Genomic DNA, 20600 nt, shown 5'->3' with positions numbered 1-20600 from the left:
CAGGGACACCTGGGTGGCTCCGTTGGTTGGACGACTGCCTTCGGCTCAGGTCATGATCCCGGAGTCCTGGGATCGGGTCCCGCATCGGGCTCCCAGCTCATGCGGAGTCTGCTTCTCCCTCTGACCTTCTCCTTGCTCATGCTCTCTCTCACTGTCTCTCTCTCAAATAAATAAATAAAATCTTTAAAAAAAAAAAAAAAGAATGAATGGCCAATACATGTGACAACGTGGATGAATGTCACAGATGTAAAGGTAGAGTGAAAGAACTTTGCCAAGCACAGCTTCTGCTTATACAAAATGGGTGGACAGGCCAGACAAACCAGACGGCAGAAGCGGGAATCCTGTTTGCCTCCGGGGTTGGGAGGTGGGGTGGTTGGGAAGGGGCCCAGAGGAGCCCTCTGGTGGCTAGATGTTAACCTAGGTGGTGGTTTCAAATTTACTCATTCCTAAAAATTGAGCCGCGCACTTAAGATTTGTGCATTTTACTGTATTATACTCAATAAAGTGGGGAAAAAATAAAACCAAAAAACAAATGTGTTAAAGGCTCTCCATTGAGGGGCCCCTGGGTCAAAGCCTCTGCCTTTGGCTCAGGTCATGATCCCAGGGTCCTGGGATAGAGCCCTGCATCAGGCTCTCTGCTCAGCAGGGAGCCTGCTTCCCCCTCTCTCTCTGACTGCCTCTCTGCCTACTTGTGATCTCTGTCTGTCAAATAAATAAATAAAATCTTAAAAAAAAAAAAAGGCTCTCCATTGAAAGACACTGAAGGAATGAGCACAGGCTCTTGTGTTCCACCTGGTTTCCATGTCACGGCAGAGTCCAGGGGCAACAAATCAAGCCCAGCTGCAAAATCTCCCACAGGAGTCAAAACCTGCCTCTCTCCAGACGGGGTCCCGCCCCCTGGAGAACCCACTGACTGCCTCAGTGTTTCCCTTCCTGTCCTTCCTCACCCTTCTATAAACAAAGGTGGGCACATCCAACTCAATGCCAGGCAGCTACAGACACTTTTTTTAGAAGGGGAATCTCTATCACTTCTTAAGTCCTTATGGAGAGAAGCTCAGACAAACCTCCTCTTTTGCAAAGGCAGACCCAAAAGACCTAGGAGATAATAGTAATGCAAGAAAGTAAACGTGTGTGGGACTTGAGGATAACCCAGGCAGTGAATGGAGTGCTGAATGGGTATTGTTATTCAATCCTTAGATTAGCTCTGGGACTGGACCAGTCACCCCCCATGATAAGTGAAAAAAAAAAAAAAAAAACTGAGGCTTGGAGAGAACCTGAACCCTGGTGTGACTCTACTTAACTTCCCCTAACTCTGGCACTGCCATTCCCACCCCCTCAAAGGCCCCCCACCCCGCCCCTGGAATGGCTGAACGATTCTGTTGTATTTCCTGTCCTCCAAGAAGAAATGCTTGAAGTCAAAAGTAGAAGGTCATGTGAGGAATCTGAAATCCTAGGGGTTTCTTGCCCTTTGGCCTATGTATGAATTCTCCCAGCTCACAGAGATATCGGGCCTTGATGGAAGGATGTGGTTCAGGACACTCTGCTCTAGAAATGACACCAGCTGGGCTGGTGCCTGAGAAGGAAAGAGTATGGCAAGTATGGTCCAGCTTGAGCCCTTTCCACTTAAGCTATTCTTTATTTTCTTTATATACAGATATAGATATATAGATACAGATAGAGCGGGGATGGGTGGCAGAGGAAGAGGGAGAGAGAGGGAGAATCCCAAGAAGTCTCTATGCCCAGCAGAGAGCCTGATGCAGGGCTCAATCCCACGACCCTGAGACCACGACTGGAGCCAAAATCAAGAGTCGGACCCCCCAACTGACTGTGCCACCCAGGTGCCCCATATTCTTGATGTTCTAAAAGCACCAGATTTGCCTGTTATTCGAGCCATCTAATGTCTATAATACCATTATACTATCCAGTTCCCTATCAAGAGTTTTCATCCATAAGGTTGAAAGGCCTGCATATAGAAAGCCTGAGCAAAGGCACTGTGGCAAGAAAGAAGGCTGAAATAGGGCCAGATAGGCCCTGGACATCTATCTACTCTATAGTCATGCATCTCAGAACATAGGTGTGCAGAGTGGCCTACTGAAGTTCATGTGCTGGTACTGGTCTGGGATGTGTGAGCACAGCAATTCTATACCAGGGGAGATTGTTTGGGATCTCCAGGAGAAAGTCTTGGAGAAATAGACAAGGTACATAGGCAAGATGGCACATTTCTTGCCTGGATTAGCTGCTGTCAACCTGGCATCAATACCACCCCCTTCTAAGGTCTTGTCCTCACTGCAGAGATGCCAGGAACTACATTTCCCAGGATCCTCCTCCCCCCATGGCTCCTTCATGGAAGGCAGGCACTCTCACATAAGCCTTGGAAAGTCAATGAGGAAGTCATTGCTGTCTGGAGGCAGTTGCAGCCAGCTGTGTGGGAAGGTAGAGATTTCAGGCAGCCTTCTTTGAATTGCAGTAGCTTCCAGAAAGCTCTTTGGATCTTTTGGCTTAGGTCTGTGTTGGCTTTCTCGACCTTCTGTGGGAGCTTCCTGGATCTGTGTTTCTCCAGTTCTTCCAGTGTGTATTATTAACCCCCTACTTCCTCTATTATGTCCTCCTCACCTGAAAGACACTGAGTGGCTCTTGTTTTCCTAATACGATACAGAGTTGATCTCAGGATTTATTCAATATTTTGCTGTAAATTGGTCCCCTTGACATTCAAATGGGTAACATTGCATTTAGGGTTGTTGCTAGGAGAGGGGATACTGTGGAAGTTTTTTTGCCCTTAAAGCCAGAAATGTCTTTGGTTATGAAGCACACAAAGACAGTCTCTGTGCATCTATCTGGGCCTTTCTTTTCAACTGCAATTTTCAGATTTGTGAGACAGTCATCCTCTTCCACCCTAAGGGACTATTTGATGGTAGGAAAGACAGACAAAGACCCAAAGATGCCAAGAAGCATTGGGAAGGTTTGTTGATTTGGTTACCACAGGGGTACATTTTTAAAATGGCATTTCTAGGTTTTACTTGGCCAATTTAAGAAACCTGAAGAAATAATTCACTACCCTTATCGCTTTGACATTAATTTAATGCAAAAATGTAAACAATGCAAAAAAAATGGGAAGATGATCTCAGGATTTTAAAAACTGAGCAACTTTCCATTTCACCTGAGACCTAGTTTGGCATTTGGGAACCTACAATCTCATTCAACCTTCTCATCCAATATTTAAGCAAGGGCACCTTTCATTAGGTGCTGGAGATCTAAGAGCAAGATAGCACATTTCTTGCCTTGGGAAGCTTTTATCAAACAGTTATTTATGTGACAGAGAGAGTGTGAGTGAGTGCACAATCCTATGGAGGGGAGCAGCAGAGGGAGAGGGAGAAGGTTTCCCACTGAGCAGGGAGCTCAGACATGGGGCTCAATCCCAGGACCCTCTGATCATGACCTGAGCAAGGCAGATGCTCAACAAACTGAGTCACCCAGATGCCCCTCAAACAGTTTTTTGATGCCATGAATACTGGGCACTGTTGAGAACATATCTAATCCAGCTGAAGGGGGAAGAGGAAATAACTGCCTTTTATGCTGAGACCTGAGAGTCAGTGGAGTTATACAAAACCTGAGGAAGAGAGCTCATTTCCAGATGGGAAAACGAACACCCAGAAATGGCTCATGACTTTCCCAATGCCACACAGCATAGTGGCAGAAAGAATATGACAACCTAGGGATGAATTAATTCCTGGGCCTCTACTAGCAGATGTTGCTGCTACTTCAGTCTTTTTGATGAGGATCCTAACCGTAGACTTACTGTCTTCACTGTCCGCCTAGCTCTAGGCTGATTAAAGAAAGTTTTAACACCTGGCGGCTAGCATCTACTACATAAAACGAGTTCTTGAATCTCACTTTCACTTGAATTCAGCTGAGTTCCCATAATTAACTGCTTCTGCACTTTGTAAACTTTGGGGGCTCAGTCCTTTCCTTAAAAGAAAAATCAGCTTAACAAAAATCACTGCTATTCCTTGGAATGGGATTGGAGTGAGTTGGGGTAGGAGCCAGGATGGTCAGAAAACAAACCACACATATTGCTGCTTCTGGAAGCTTTGTTCTTTAATGAGCCATGGAGTGATTTGTTCATCAAGCTGCTTTTGTGTAGCTGTATAGTGCATATTCGGAGTGACACAAACTGCACTTTCTACAGATGATGTTTTGCTCCCCCCCCAACAACAACAAAAAACAAAAACAAAAACAAAAAAACAACCAAAAAACCAACCCAAAAGGAAATTACAAAGTGCCTGTTGATTTCATCAGGAATGTAATCAGTTCTGTGGGTGAGATAAGTCATTCTTTTTATAGAATTATTCTGTTAAACAGTAAAATGATATTATATTTCACAGGATATGTCCTTTTACAATACATAGTCTTTTAAAAATTTACACTCAGCATACTTACTTATAAATTACTTTGAATCTATTAAAATAATACAATACTAATTTGTAATCCACACGTTTCCTCTAGTAAATGCAATTACTTGGTTCAAAAGGTGCCAACTTTTATATGACCTAAGAGGGTTGATAATAGGTATTAATTATAAATGAATAGCAAGGTGATAGGTGCCTTCATGTGGCTTTTTTGAAAACACTTTTAACCAAGAAACCGATAAGACCTAATAGATCCATCTCCACAATTATTATTTTGCTGTTACCTTTTAACACCAAATCAAATATGGGAGTGGTTCCAGAAAAAAAGTGGTAAAAATTATGAGGGGCACAGAAAGACTGAGGGCTCCCTCAAATGCCAAGGACTTACTACCAAGGCCGGTATTGTGTTATTGGGGGGACAGTGCTGGGAACTGTCACAAAATTATGGATAGACATAATGCATTTGTCAACACAGAACGATGCATGCCCATTGCCTAGCTCCCCCACCAAGGAGGAAAAAAGAGGAGAGGACGATGAGGAAAACCATCTGAACTGTTTCTTTTTAAAATTAAAACTCTCTTAGCTTTGAACACATCCTGAGAATCTCTTCTCTAGTTCACCAAAGTGCTTGTGAAAGGTACACATTCGTTATAGTTTAAAAATACAAAAACAAAAAAACCCAACATAGCCCAGAGTCACTGAAGCGGGCCTGCAGAACCTTGCTGGACTTCCTCTTTTCAGCATGCTTCTGGGACCCCCTCTTCTCTTCTCTGTCTTTGACAGTGAAAACCACCCTCTGTCAAGAACACAGAGGTCTCCACTAACCTCCCAGCAGCAGGGTAAGAGCTGCAGCTGATTTCCAAAGCATGAGAAGGTAGGGGCTCTGGTATCCCATCCCTGACTTCAGGTCCCTCTGTCTCTTCAGGGCCTGTACTGAGAACTCTGTATCTACCCTCTGTGTTTCTAGAAGCCCAGAGTAGCAAAGGAATTAAAATGGCAGGAAGTGCATTACAACCTAAGTAGTCACCTCCCTGATCCTTGTTTAAACAAATTCGCTTCACTTATGATACACAATGTAACCTTAAAATGATACTTCTCTGCTTCTATTACATCTTCCATGATAAGGGATAGCTAGCTTTAATTTGGAGAAGTGCAAATCCAGCCTTTGTTTGGGGCTGGAATGTGTGATACGAACAGAATTCCTCTGTATTTTGGAGTATGGGCTCCAAATGTGGGGCTGCCCCATTGCTGCCACACAGGGATTTTTGTCTGTAGCATGTGAGATCAAAGAAAAGCAAAGCAGAAGCAATGGGCAGCACAGCTGCGATGTATATGAAGGTTATACATCTTCATCGTAAATGATTATAATACAGCATCACTTTGTGGTGACATAACTTTAACCACAGAGAGGACCAGTTAAGACCCTATGGAAGAAGATACAGCACTTGGTTCTGACAGTTTTTAGGAGTTATGGCTTCATCTCTTTGTTAGGCCAACAGTACTTGTTATCCTATGAGAAGCAAAGCTTTCTTTCCTTCAAAGGGAGGGTCCCACACTTGCTCTTCATTCTTAGGATTGTGCGGATCTCTCCCCGCCCCCCCAACCCTCCATTCTGGCACTTTGTTAAATGACTAGAAATCCACAAATCTAGCAACCAAAAAACAAGTATTTTTTATTTAATTTTATCCAAATTCAGGTTTCAGGTCCCTGAGAAATATAAAGTCTCTTAACATCCATTGCCTAGTTCTTATAAAGTGGCCTACAGGAGTAATTTTTTTTTTCAACTGCCAAAAACTTATTTTGCAAACAAACAAAGAAAATCTGCAAGAATTTAGAAGGGAGAACATACGCCAAAATGTGTTCTCTAGGCCGTTCCTTGAGGTCAAAGGAAATTATCCAACAAGGGTCATCTTTCTCATATGGTATTTAATCAATGTTCTGGAGCAAGTAGAGAGTAGTAGTCCATGCCCAGCAGGACACTACTCCCCCAGGAATACTGAAACGCCTGCATAGCCTGGCTTGGGGCCCTGGGCTCCCGAAGTCCCACTGGGACCTGACCATGCTGAGGGGTTGGGCTTTCCTCTAAGAAGATTCTCCAAAGTTCGATATTTAAAAGGTTTTAACATTTATTATTCCTCAGCATGAATAAGGTGGCAGATGTTTGCGGGATATAAAATCTCACACTTACTCACAACCATCATCATTCTGGAGATTTAAAAGGATTCCTTTCCCTAGCTCATTTCTGAAACCAAACCAGGGAGAGGTAAGTCTCCTGCTACCTTTAGCTGCCACTCAGATTGATGTTCTAAGCCTGACCTCTGGGGCTTGACAATAACCAATAAGGCAGTGACATGAGGTTCAGTGTTGTGTAACAGGAGAGAATCTGCCCTAACAAAGTCTTAACATTTCCACAACTTCAAATCGAAGTATGAAAAGAAAGAATAACCAAAATTCAGGTTACAGATGGTAAAGGCTCTTTTTCAGAACAGTGCACGTGGTAGTTAGACAAGATGCATTTAGTAACTTTAAAAATAAACATTTTCACATACTTATCTCAAGAAAGAGTATCATGTTTCATCTTCCATATATTATAAATAGCAAAAACAGATTTCTAATCCCACAAATGCTAAGAAGCTTAAAATGCTATTATAGCTCAGGTGTAGGGAGACACCCAGTGGTGAAAAAGATGGTCTGATTTTTCCCTCAACCCTGGGATAGTGGCTCCCACCCCTATCCAATTGCCCTTAATCTGTGGGAAGAAATTCCACCAGGAGGAGGGAAGCATAAGGTTAAAAAGAAATATGCATACTATACATATATATTTACAGTAAACTTCAGTAACCAGAATATTAACAAAAATAGCTTCAAGTAGTCCTTGATTTATTTTTTCATCTATTTAATACTGATGGTCTGAGGAAAAGAAGTTAGTTAGATGGTTATATTAAAAACTTTTCTTTTTTTTTTTGGCAGCTTTCTGTTAACACTTATTCATGCAGTGTTGTGTATGAATGTTTTAGGAGAAGTGATTAGATGGTCACATTACTTGTCTGAGTTTGTGGTGGAAATCCACCAGCAGATGAACAGGTTCGTATGTGATCTTCAGCTTATTAATCTATACAAAGAGGAAAGCCTGGGTGGATTAGGATGAGACCCTCATGTTTAGGGATCAACACGTCTCTGAAAAAAATTAGAGGAACCTAATCCTAGGACCAGGAAGTCTGAGTACAGTAGGAAAACTGAAACTTCAGCCCATGCAATATATTTGGCAGGAAATAACCAGGAGTGAAACCAGCATTATTATGACACTGAACATCATCAAAAAACAAAACATGTACTCTCTTCTTCATCATGTAACCAGATGTCTGAGACATGCTCTGATGGCTTCATGGAAACAATTAGGTTTTTACTTTCCCCAGAATATAACATGGAGTATTTCTCAAAAATCTTAAAATAGAGGGCTTAAGCTTTTTGTTTATAAATCCTTGGAAAAAAATTATATTCTACCCCAACTCCTAACTATCCCAAAATAAACCCAAAGGCTTTTGCTTTCGCGGTTAAGAAAGATTTATATGTTTTCTTCAAATGTCAAAAATCAGTGGTTCCCTCAGGCCCACCATGTTCCCCCCAGTTCAACACCCACCTCTGGGAAGGAAAAGAGGATGGAGGAAGAGGCAACTAGGAAGATCTCCACAACTGACCAAATCCCCAGGCCCCCGGTGGCTCTGTTTAGTGAACTCCCCAGTCAAATACAGCAGCCAAGGCACAGCTGGCACCATCCCCAGCAGGCTTCACAGAGGCCTTTCTGTTTCTGCAGGAGGCCCAGGAAATCAGCACACAAGTTCTTGGTTGTATGCTTGGGCAAGAGGCAGGACCACAATTAGGTTGAACTATTGTGGACAAGGGGATGGGAACAGGCCCCGAAGATGAGATGGGTTTACTACTCTGTAGCCATGAAGGGACACACAGCTGCCAGTTCAGACCATAAACTCATTATTTCCAAAGAGAGCTAGCTGTTGGGTGGAGCTGGAGTCTGGGTCCACAGTTTTCCTGCGGCCAGTCACAACTGTCCCGTCTGGGGTCTCTTTGGTTTTCTGAGGTGAGTTTTTCACATTCTTTAATTTCTGTTTGCCCTTTTCAGGGTTGAAGGTTCCTCTGCTGATGAACTGAGGCCTGTCTTCCAGGGATTTGGTCTGACCGAATGGCCCTTCCACTCCGAGGGCCTCGCCAGCTGATGCAGCTCGGTAGAAAGGAGATTTAGAATAAATCTGAAATCGTTTTCTGGTCCCATGAGAAGATGCAGTGTTAGATGAACATAAAGTAGAGAATGAAGAGTCTACTGAATCCAGAGAGTCTTGCTGCCTTTTTAGCTGCTTTCGTAACTTGCTTGAAGGTTCAGATTTGCCAGCTGCCTTCAGGGAGCTAAGGACCAAGCTTCTCTCTAATTCAAAAGAAGAGATCAAAGCTCTAAGTGACAATTTCCTCTAAAGCAAATCATCCCATAATAATAGGTTTCACAATTCCTGTGTGATGGGTGGGCTGAGGTCTGAAGCATCCAGGCTGACCTACTCTGTCCACAGCCATAACCTGAGAAGTTACCCGTTTCTAAACATATCATTTAAGAATCAACCCCAAGAAGTCTGGAGTCTCAGGTCATGATCTCGGGGTCCTGGGATCGAGTCCCACATCGGGCTCCTTGCTTGGCGGGGAGCCTGCTTCTCTCGCTGCCTCTGCCTGCCTCTGCCTGCCTCTCTGCCTGCTTGTGTGTGCTCTCTCTCTCTCTGGCAAATTAAAAAACAAAAACAAAAAAATAATCAAAAAAAAAAAAAAACCCCAAAAGCTAATGATGGTGACTAATACAACATAGTAAAATTAAAAAATAAAATACTGCCAGGATATGTAGTAATTCTTTTTTTTTTTTTTTTTTTAAGATTTTATTTATTTATTTGACAGAGAGAGATCACAAGCAGGCAGAGAGGCAGGCAGAGAGAGAGGAGGAAGCAGGCTCCCTGCTGAGCAGAGAGCCTGATGCAGGACTCGATCCCAGACCCTGAGATCATGACCTGAGCCGAAGGCAGTGGCTTAACCCACTGAGCCACCCAGGCACCCGATATGTAGTAATTCTATGTCTCCCTGAGACATGCCACGTAGTTAAATGCCTCCTTTGGTATAAGCCCATCTCTCAGCAGGGCCCAACTCCTATCAACCACCCTTAGAACATAGATCATGGATCAGTAAGACAACATGTGTTGTAATTATTGGGTTTTCTCTGTGGTAAACAGAGAAGAAAACATTAAGTTGACAAAAAACTGCAAACATTAAATGTTGGGTCTGATGAACAATATATAATGGAAGCTTCACAAAGATCAGTATATTTGAACTCCTTAGGACTTTGTCACCTTCTCTCATAAGGTCTGGCATTCTTGAAAAGAATTTTGTCTTAGCCTGGGAATCCTTATTCCTCCCTTGCAAAACAAATCTGGACTCTCTGGTCTAATACGTTCATTTACCTGACTTCTCAGAGATGGCACCTTCAGACTCAATATTCAAATTTTCTGAGCTATCAGCAGTCCCAATGGAAGCCTCAGACTCAAGGGTTTCATCATCAGAAGCACGGGGTTCCAGTACAAGCATCTCAAATGTTAGCTCCTCCCTGTAAGATATAATCAAGAAATGCACCAGTGTTTGATAAGAGGAGGAAGGAAGACAACAGGAAAAAAAGACTTACGATGAAAGAAATTTAAGTAGCAAAACAGTCACATTTCCTACTGTTCCCATCCAAAGTGGTGATAAAGACCGTAAGCCACAGTAATGATGGAGGCTACAAACACAGTCTGGGACCTATAACAGAGCAAAGAGTGAGCAGGGAAAAGATGCTGCAGCTGTAAGATATTTTGGTAAAATGAACTCTGGGCTGATAACCAGGAGATCAGGGTTCTAAACTCACTCTACACTCATATTAATGCATTGGCAAAGTACTTTCCTGTCCCTGGACCTCAGCCCCCTCAACCACAAAACAAAGAGATGACATGAGATAATCTCTATGATTCCTTCTAGCTCTTTAACTATTTTCCATGAACTGGCACTAACGACGAAGTAAAACGTCATTGATCTTTTCTGTCCTTTGCCTCTTATGCCACCTCCACTCACAGCATTCTCTACTCCTCTTCATCAGGCACCCAACCTACCTCTCAATTGTGCCCCTTGTTCCTTCAAGTCTTGGACTTGGTTGCTAATCTTGCTTTCCCGCTACTACTTGATGTCACCTGATCTGTCAATAAACATCTTCGTAAAAGCTCACCTCAGTACTCTCACACTAAAGTGTCCTTGTGTCTGCTACTTCTAACAATCTTTCCTTCACATTATGTGGGCAATCTCTCCAATGTGCAGATCTTAGAGTTTGTCACTACCTGGAAACATAGTAGCTCTGAGTCCCCAACTGGCCACAATTTCTTTATCCTTCCAATTCTTACTCCCTTTCTCATCAAATCTCCTCTCTTTCAGAGCCTTCTTAGCTCTGCTTCCACTCTACGTATCTCAAACTATATTCTCCAGTGACATTTTCATCAAAGCTGAGTGAGGTCCTCTTTTCAAATTAGATAGCTAGCCCCTGGTCAAGGTGCACAACCTCTGCCTTATCGAGTTCTGTACAGCTGAGTCCCAGCTGCTTTTTTAGCTTACCAAAATTCTAGAATCACTCCTGACAGGCAAAACGTATTTTAACAGACTCAAATGTCCCCTAATGCATCAATCTCTTAGATCCTGAAACTCAGAAACAAAAATCCCCTTAAAACTTTAGAGCCTTTTTTGTCCATAAGAACCAATACACAGTAGCCTCAAAAAGAACCATAGCATGTCTGTACTATCCCCAAGATGTAGTGTTATTGTTACTTAACCTTGCTCTAATGATGGTAGAGGGCAGAGAGCTGCCTATCTGCCTCTCTCCTAAATTGCCACCAATTTCCCCACCTATTATCCCAGCACCCACTAGAATTGCTGCCTTACCCTGACCATCCTGTTGGTGGCCCCATAGCTATATTGATCTTCAGATAATAACCTTCTTTAGTTCTCGTTTTTTGTTTTGTTTTTAAGATTTTATTTATTTATTTGTCAGACAGAGAAAGCAAGCACAAGGAAGGAGAGCAACTGGCATAGGGAGAAGCAGGCTCCCCACCCAGCAAGGAGCCCTATACAGAACTCAAGCTGAAGTCAGACACTTAAGTGACTGAGCCACCAAGATGTCCCACTTTAGGGAGTTCTGAATGACACTCATTCTTGAAAGGGACTTTTGTCTTAGCCTAGGAATCCTTACTCCTCCTTTGAAAGACCAACCTGTTCAATGAGGCTGATCTCAGACCTGTTCGGAGACCTGGCTAAGACTGACACACCTTATCGCAGTCACCAGCACTGTCACTCAAGAAGCTTCAGGTACACCTGCTCATGGAGCTTCCCTCATTGAGGTGACAACTCTTCATGCTCTTACCTGAGTCCAGGCAACATGTCTTTTCCATCTTTGCATCTCCTGTATTACCGGATACAGTGCTTGGTACATAGGGGATGTTTAATAAAAAAGGAAAAACCAAGAGAGCACAGAATGCAGAAAATGAAAACAGGTAACGACTGGTGGCTCCCTTTCCTCCTGGAAACTTACTTCTCCTTCTGTAGGTTCTCAATCTGCTCAGTCAGTACTCTCTCCTCTTGCTGCATGGCTGCTTGCTGTTGTTCTGTGATGTCAGTCTCCACAGTGGCTTCACTAGTCAAGGTCTCTTCTGGGACATCAGACATGGAGGGCAACCGGACCACAACAGGAGAGGATGGACTTGGATAGTTTCCTCGACGAAGTCGCCCCTTTCCCTGCAAAGAAAAATATGCGTTAGCAGTAAATTGAGTGACTGCATTAGGTGTATGCAGCCTGTTCAGAACAGCAAGTTTGTGTACTTCCATCAAACCAGGTAAATGGTAGGAATAAATGGAAACATTCTGCAAGGCTCAGATATTTAGAAGATACTGTCCATCAAACACATTTAGATTAAGTATTTCTTTCAGTAGCACTAGAAAATGGATACTTTGGTAGGTGGCACTGTGGGAACACATTATGCACTGAGAGGAGAGATTCTTCACTTAATATAAGCTTTGTCCACTCCAAACAAGTATCCATACCTGGCTATTTAAATTTAGTAAAAATTAAATAAATGTTAAATTTTAGTTCTGTACTCATACTAGTCACATTTCAAGTGCTCAATTGTCACAGGAGGCTAGTGGCTAGCATACTGTAATACTGCAAGATACAGAACATTTCCATCCACAAAGGTCTGACAGACAATGCTGCTCCGTAACTTTAACCTTGGAATGCACAATCTCTCTAGGAAGACTATAGAAACATGTCCTGAAAAGTCAGTTTCATTAAAAAAAAAGTCATTTATATATTACAGGATGCGTGTGAGAGAGATTCTCTGAGAGCACCTCAAGAAATTTCCTTTTTGAGATTAGGGCGGAAGGGAAAATCTCATTGCTTTTAATTTAGTTACCTTGTATATGACTTTAGCTTCTGATAATAGCAGACTAGGTATTTCAGATTAAACCTCCTTCTAAGAGCACCTGGACCAAACATTAAAAACCCATAATAGGGGTGCCTGGGTGGCTTAGTGGGTTAAGCCTCTGCCTTTGGCTCAGGTCATGATCTCAGGGTCCTGGGATTGAGCCCACATCAGGCTCTCTGCTCGGCAGGGAGCCTGCTTCCCCCTCTCTTTCTGCCTGCTGCTCTGCCTACTTGTGATCTCTCTCTCTTTCTCTGTCAAATAAATAAATAAATAAATAAATCTTGAAAAAACAAAACCAAAACCAAAATATTCTTGAAGGCACCAGAGAGCTAGTTAATAAAGCAAACAAAAGAGAGGCTAGTTCAGCATTCAGGGCTAATCTAAATTTAAGAAGATGTGGCTGAGAATCTGAGCAGAGTTTCTGACAGACTACAGCAGGGGTTAGCAAACTATGGCTCTGGGCCAAATCTGGCCTTGTGACTGATTTTGAAAATAAATCTTTACAGAAATACATTCATGCTCATTAATTCACACATTGTCTAGGCTCTTCCGAAAAACAGCTGCAGCACTGATTGTTGCATCAAAGACCGTATGGTCCACAAAGCCTTATATTTACTCTCTGGTCCTTTATAGAATAAGTTTGCCAATCCCTGGGGTAGAAATAAAAACTGGAGCACACAAGGGTATGGGCTGTTGCCTGGTAAAACTTCCATGCCTGACGCTGAGATCCCCAAGGTTTCCATCTTAAACAAGGGTAAGCTGAAATAAAAGTCTTTGTGGACACTGTAGCCTAGCTTCAAGTCATTTGAATGGTTCTGAAAATTTAAGTCCTAAAACCGGATTAAAGTAACCCCAGATTGCAAGTGCCCTAGAACTTGACAAAAAAAAAAAATGAAAACACACTTTGGAGGAAAATCATGTCCTCTCAGTCCTCAAAATACTTCTACTAATAGTTTTTCAAATGCTATGTATGACACATAATCAAAGGTAACTAAGCACAAAAGGAGACAAGACAATGTAAATGAAAACTAGTGAAAACAACAAAACCCAGAAACTTTCAATGACTCCAGATACTGTGGCTATCAGACAGACTTAAAATAATCATGCCGGAGGAGAGAGAAAGAGTTGAAATGGTAGACTGGAAGTTAAGTCAGAAGAAAACAAAGAATCAAGCAGAAAATAATTTTTTTCCTGAAAAAACTAGGAAAAGAAGGTAAAAAGTTAGAAAGGACAAAATAAAAAGATCAACCATATGTAGAAAGAATACCAGAAGAGGAGAGAGATCCTGTAGGACACTAAAGAGATAATGACAGAGCATATTTCAAAACCAATTAAATATATCAACCTACTGACTGAGAAAAGCATTCAAACTCTAAGGAAGATAAACAGAAAGAAGTCCATACATAGAAACAACTGCTAAAAATAAAAGGCAAGAGATAATCTTAAGATTTATTTATGACAGACTGAGAAAGTAAGAGCACGAGCTGTGGGGAGGAGCGGAGGGAGACAGACAAGCGACTCTTGGTCTGCGATGAGCATGGAGTCTGAGATAGGGCTTGACCCTGAGGATCATGACCTGAGCTGAAATCAAGAGTCAGGATGCCTAACCAAGCCACGCAGGCACTCTAAGGTAAGAGATAATCTTAAAAGTAGTCAGAAAAAAATGTATACCTGCAACAAGGACACAAAATTAATATTCAAAAATATTCAGTTAAAATTCTAAATACTAATAATGAAGTAGCAGAAAGAGAAATTAAGAACACAATTCCATTTTCAATAGCACCTAAAAGAATAAACTACCTGGGAATAAACTTAACCAAAGAGGTGAAAGACCTGTACTCTAAAAACTACATAATACTGATGAGAGAAACTGAAGATGACACAAACAACTGGAAAATATATTCATGCTCATGGATTGGAAGAATTAATATTGCTAAATGTCCATATTACCCAAAGCAATCTACAGATTCAATGCAATCTCTCTCAGAATAGCAACAGCATTTTTCAAAGAACTAAAACAAATACTAAAATTTCTAGGGAATCATTAAAGATCCTGAATAGCCAAAGCTATATTGAGAAAGAAGAACAAAACTGGAGGTATCACAATTCCAGATTTCAAGATACTACAAAGCTGTAGTAATAAAAAAACAGTATGGTACTTGTACAAAAACAGACACAAAGATCAAAGGAACATAACAGAGTCCAGAAATAGACCCATGCTTATATGCTCAATTAATTTACAACAAAGGAAGCAAAAATATATGACAGGGGAAAGACCGTCTCTTCAGCAAATGGTGCTGCGGTGACTAGACAGTTACATGCAAAAGAATGACCTGGACTACTTTCTCACATCAGACACAAAAAATTAACTCCAAATGTATTAAAGACCTAAATGTAAACCTGAAACCATAAAAACTCCTAGAAGAGAACACAGATAATAATTTCTCTGACATTGGCCATGGCAACATTTTCCTAAATATGCCTCCTAAGGTAAGGGAAACAGAAGCAAAAATAAATAAATACTAGGACTACATCAAAATAAAAAGCCTCTGTATAGTAAAGGAGACCAGCAACAATACAAAAAAGGCAACCTACTGATTGTGAGAAGATATATTCAAATCATCTATCCAATAAGGGATTAATATCCAAAGTATATAAGGAACTCATACAACTCAAAACCAAAAAAACCACAAACAACCCAATTAAAAAGTGGACAGAGGACCTGAATGGACATTTTTCCAAAGAAAATCTACAGACGGCCTACAGACATGTGAAAAAATACTCAAGATCACTTATCATCAGGAAAATGCAAATCGAAACCACAAGGAGATATCCTCTTGCTTCTGTCAGAATGGTTAGAATCAAAAAGACAAGAAATAACAAGTATTGGCAAGGCTATGGAGAAAAAGGAACCTTCTTACATCAATGGCGGGAATGCAGACTGGTCCAGCCACTTTGGAAAACAGTATGGAGGTTCCTCAAAAACATAAAAGTAGGACAACCATATGATCCAGTCATTCCTCCACTGGATATGCATTCAAAGAAAATGAAAACACTAATTTGAAAAGATATATGCAACCTTATGTTAATTGCAGCATTAATTTACAAATTACGTAGGCAGCCCAAGTGTTCACTGATTGATAAATGGATAAAAAAGTAATGGAATATATGCAGTCATAAAAAAAGGATGAGAACTTGCCATTTGTGACAACATGGATGGAACCAGAGGGTATCCTGCTAAGTGAAAAAGTAAGATAAAGACAAATTCATGATTTCACTTATATGTGGAATCTAAAAAATAAAGCAAATGAATCAACAAAAAGAATCAGATCTTTTAAATGTAGAGAACAAACCAATGGTTGCCAGAGGGAAGAGGGCAAAGTGATGAGTTAAGAGAAGTAGGAGATCCAGGCTTCCAATTATGGCATGTCTAAGTCACAGGCTGGAAAGTACAGCACAGGGTACCTAGTCAGTGGTACTGTAACTACCTGCAATAGCACTGTGTAAAATATATTTGTTGAATTACTATGCTGTACACATGAAACTAATGTAATATTGTATATGTTAACTATATTCAAAAAAATGTTAACTGAGTTATGAAAAAACTACATATACACATGCGACAAAAATAAACTATTCAGTACAAAGGTTACTTTTCCACAGAAATAATGGAAAGCAAAATATAATAGATGCTATTTTTATAGTGATGCAAGGAAAGAAACTGCCAATCTATGATTTTACACCAAGCAAAACCACCTTCAAGAATGAAGTTGAAATAATGATACTTTTACACAGACTAAGATACAATTACAAATACAATCACCAATACAATTGCACTAAAGGGATATAAAAAAGAGAAATAAAAAGAGAAAATAAAAATAATAAAAAAGAGAAATTGGGGTGATAAATGAAGAACAAGGAAAAGAAAATATATGAGTAATTTTGAATGAATACTGACTACATAAAAAATAAGAATAATGTGTGGATTTAAAAATAACAAGAACAACCACATCATATATAATATATAATATAATAACAGCTGAAGCATATGTAAGTCCTTATATCATCGAAGATAAAAGTACAAATTAACAGACTTTGATAGTCATAGATTTATGTTATAATCTTTAGGTTAACTATTTAAAAAAGAGTAACAAAGTGTAAAACTTGCAACTAACAAAAGAAAAAATGGAATAAAGAGTAATCAAAAGAAAAAGGCAAAACAAAACAGAACAAAAACAAAAACAAACCCCAAAAAGGCAATAAAGAAAAGGAACATGTTATCAGGTAGGAATAATAAAACACACAAAATAAAATAGCAGATTTAAATCCCAATATATTAGTGATTACATTAAATGTAAATAGATTAAATGCACTTGTTAAAATCTGAAGACTGTCAGAGTGTCTTAATAAAGAAAACCCAACTATATGAAATTTATTAGGGGCACATATAAAACATTAGAATTTAGAAAGCTGAAAGTAAAAAGATAGGAATAAAAGACCCAGCATGTTTAATCAAAAGAAAACTGGTGTAGCTAAATAAGTTCCAGGCAAAGTAAATTTTAAGGTAAGAAGTGTTAATTTGTGATGAAGAGGGATATTTCACAATGACAAAAGCTCAAATTATGAAGAAGGTAGGTTTCCAAATTTGGAAGTACCTCAGAAATGGCTTCTGAAAGTTTAAAGTAACATATTGACAGAAATAATCAAAGAAACAGACAATGCTTTAACTACCACAGAAAAAACAAATGTGTATACACAAACCAGTAAAGCAACTTGATATACATTAAGTGACATAATAGACATATAAGAACCCAGTATCTAACAACTTCAGAATATTCTCTCTCTCTCTTTTTTAAAGATTTTATTTATTTATTTGACAGACAGAGATCACAAGTAGGGGTGGCGGGCGGGGGGAAGCAGGCTCCCTGCTGAGCAGAGAGCCCAATGTGGGGTCTTGATCCCAGGACCCTGGGACCATGACCTAAGCCGATGGCAGAGGCTTTAACCCACTGAGGTATCCAGGTGCCCAGAATATTCTTTATTTTAAAACATATACAGTAAGAAAATACATTTCCAAGGGGTTAAAAAATTTACCTGACCTTTAAAGTAATTTATAATAAGTTTCCTGGTAGTGTCATCACAAAGAGAAAACTAAAAATCCCTATAAATTCAGAAATTAAGAAATAGACTTTAAAATATACAAGGATGCCTGGGTGGCTCAGTCGGTTAAGCCACTGCCTTCGGCTCAGGTCATGATCCCAGGGTCCTGGGATTGAGTCCCACATCCGGCTCCTTACTCAGCAGGGAGCCTGCTTCTCTCTCTGCCTCTGCCTGCCACTCTGCCTGCTTGTGCATGTGCGCGCACTCTCGCGCGCTCTCTCTCTCTCTGACAGATAAATAAATAGAATCTTAAAAAAATATATCCATGGACAAAGAAGAAATCACAATGGAAATTAGAAATTATTTTGAACAACAGTATCAAAATATATGAGATACACTTTAACACTGCCTACCCTAAAGTTACAGCCCTACATGCATACATTAGAAAAGAAGAAAGGCTAAAAATTAAAGAGATAAGCACCAATTTCAGGAAACTAGGTAAAGAGTAACAAAATAGACCAAAGGAGAAAAAAGGAAACAAAGATAAGAGTAAGTGAACATTAGAAAAAAAGAGGATCAAAGCCAATATGTAACTTTTTAAAAAGACTAATAAGAAGTTTAAAACCCTGGCAAGACTGATGAAGAAAAACTAAGAATTCACAGATAACCAAAGGCAGGAATGAAAAGAGGGACACTATTATAAATCTTGTAGATAAAAAAGTTAAGAAGCTACTATGAACAATTTTATGTCAGGAAATCTGAAAGTTTACATGAATTGGAGAACTTCTATAAAAATCCAAGTAATTAATACTGTCAAACAATAAATTTTAAAATGTGAAAAATCTTATAAATTCAATCTACAATTTAAAACTTTTCCATAAAGAAAATTATGGGCCCAGATGATTTTACCAGCAAACAAGAAGACAAATTTTTCCACAAAAGTTTTTTTTTTTTTTTTAAAAAGAACGCTTGCCCAACTCATTTTCAGAGGCCAGCATTCCCTTGATATCAAGACATAACAAGGATATTAAAAGCACTATTATAATTTTACTCATTACCACAGGTATAAAAATCCTAAAAACATACTATAAACCTATTCAAGCAATATATAAGAAGGATATTACTGTAAGACTAGTTGATTCATTGCGGTAATATGTAAATTATGGTTTAACATTAGAAATGCACTGTGTGTGTGTCAATAAAATACATACAGTAACAGCAATTTATAAAATTCAACATAAAATCATAGTAACAACTCTTAAAAAGACAGGAATAAAAGGAAACACACTTAAGAAGTGTCTACAAAAATTCTATAGCAAACATCATACTTTGTGGTAGAAGACTGAAAGCTTGCCACTCAGACTAGAAACATGCCAAGAATGATCCCTATCAGCACTTCCTTTCTACAGGATACTGGAGGTTCTAGCTGATGTAAGAAAGAGAAATAAAAGGCAAAAAGACTGTAAAAGGCCAAAGGAAGCTATCATTATTCATGAACAATATGCCTGTAGAGGCAGAAAATCTAAGGAAAGTAAGTTGAAAAAGGTCATCAGACAAGGAGAAAAAATGTGTAAGGTCACTACACACAAAACTTTAAAACATTTTTGAGAGGAACTGGTCTAGATGGAGAGAGAAATCATGTTCATGGATGGGAACGATATTGTAAAAATGTCAATTCTACCTAAAGCAATCATTAGTTCAAAGGAATCTCAGTAAAAATTCCAAGAGAATTTTTGTGAAGCCGATTCATAAAGAGCCAAGAATAATCAAACACGATTAAAGAAGAAGGTAGGATGACTTGTTCCAGCAGATTATTTTTAGAATGCTGTATTAATTTAAAAACCTGGTATTGGTACAAAGTCAAAACAGAGAGCATAGAAACAGATCAATGCACATATAGACTCTTGATTTATAATAAAAGGGGAATTTCATGACAGTATGAAAAGAATTTTTTATTTAATTATTATTATTATTATTTTATTTTTATTTTTATATTTTTAAAGGTTTTATTTATTTATTTGACACACAGAGAGAGATCACAAGTGGCCAGAGAGGCAGGCAGAGAGAGAGGGGTAAGCAGGCTCCCTGCTGAGCATGGAGCCCGATGTGGGGCCCACTGAGCCACCCAGGCACCCCTATTATTATTATTTTAGAGCAAGACAGCAAGCAAGCTGGGGAGGCAGTTTGGGGGTGAGAGAGAGAGATAATCTTAAGCAGCCTCCTGACAAGGTGCAGAGCCCAATGTGGGGCTAGGTCTGATGACTCTGTGCTGAAATCAAGGAGTCAGACGCTTAACTGACTGAGCCACCGAGGCACTCCAAGAATATTTTTTAAATAAATGGTTCTGGAAAAACTGGATATCCATGGGGAAATATAAAGATCACTGCCTAAAAGGTGAGGGAAGCATTCAAGAGTAAAGGGAAGAGCCTACACACCTGACAGCCAAAGGCAATGCATGGTCCTTGACTGGACATTGGTTTAAAGAAAATCACTATAAAGGATACTTGGTGAAACTTTAATATGGACTGTGTATTATATAACAGTCTTGTGTCAATGT

General features: G+C 39.9%; 1 protein-coding gene across 10 annotated transcripts in view; it reads right to left on the bottom strand.

Annotated features, from left to right (window-relative positions):
- Positions 1-7285: 7285 nt before the first annotated feature.
- Positions 7286-20600, bottom strand: part of MYO9A (myosin IXA) — a 280827-nt gene continuing 267512 nt past the window's right edge. For 9 of the 10 annotated variants that reach the window (XM_032342540.1, XM_032342545.1, XM_032342544.1 and 6 more), the window contains 3 exons: positions 12055-12257; positions 9914-10056; positions 7286-8844 (listed from right to left, as the gene is read on the bottom strand). In XM_032342540.1, the coding sequence (XP_032198431.1) occupies positions 8381-8844; positions 9914-10056; positions 12055-12257 (810 nt within the window). In that variant the 3' untranslated portion in view covers positions 7286-8380. The remainder of the gene's footprint in view (positions 8845-9913; positions 10057-12054; positions 12258-20600) is intronic. The other variant, XM_032342543.1, reaches the window with a different exon arrangement.

Source organism: Mustela erminea, chromosome 5, assembly GCF_009829155.1.
Source record: "Mustela erminea isolate mMusErm1 chromosome 5, mMusErm1.Pri, whole genome shotgun sequence".
Classification (NCBI taxonomy): Eukaryota; Metazoa; Chordata; class Mammalia; order Carnivora; family Mustelidae; genus Mustela; species Mustela erminea.
This window is presented reverse-complemented; position numbering and strand designations above follow the sequence as displayed.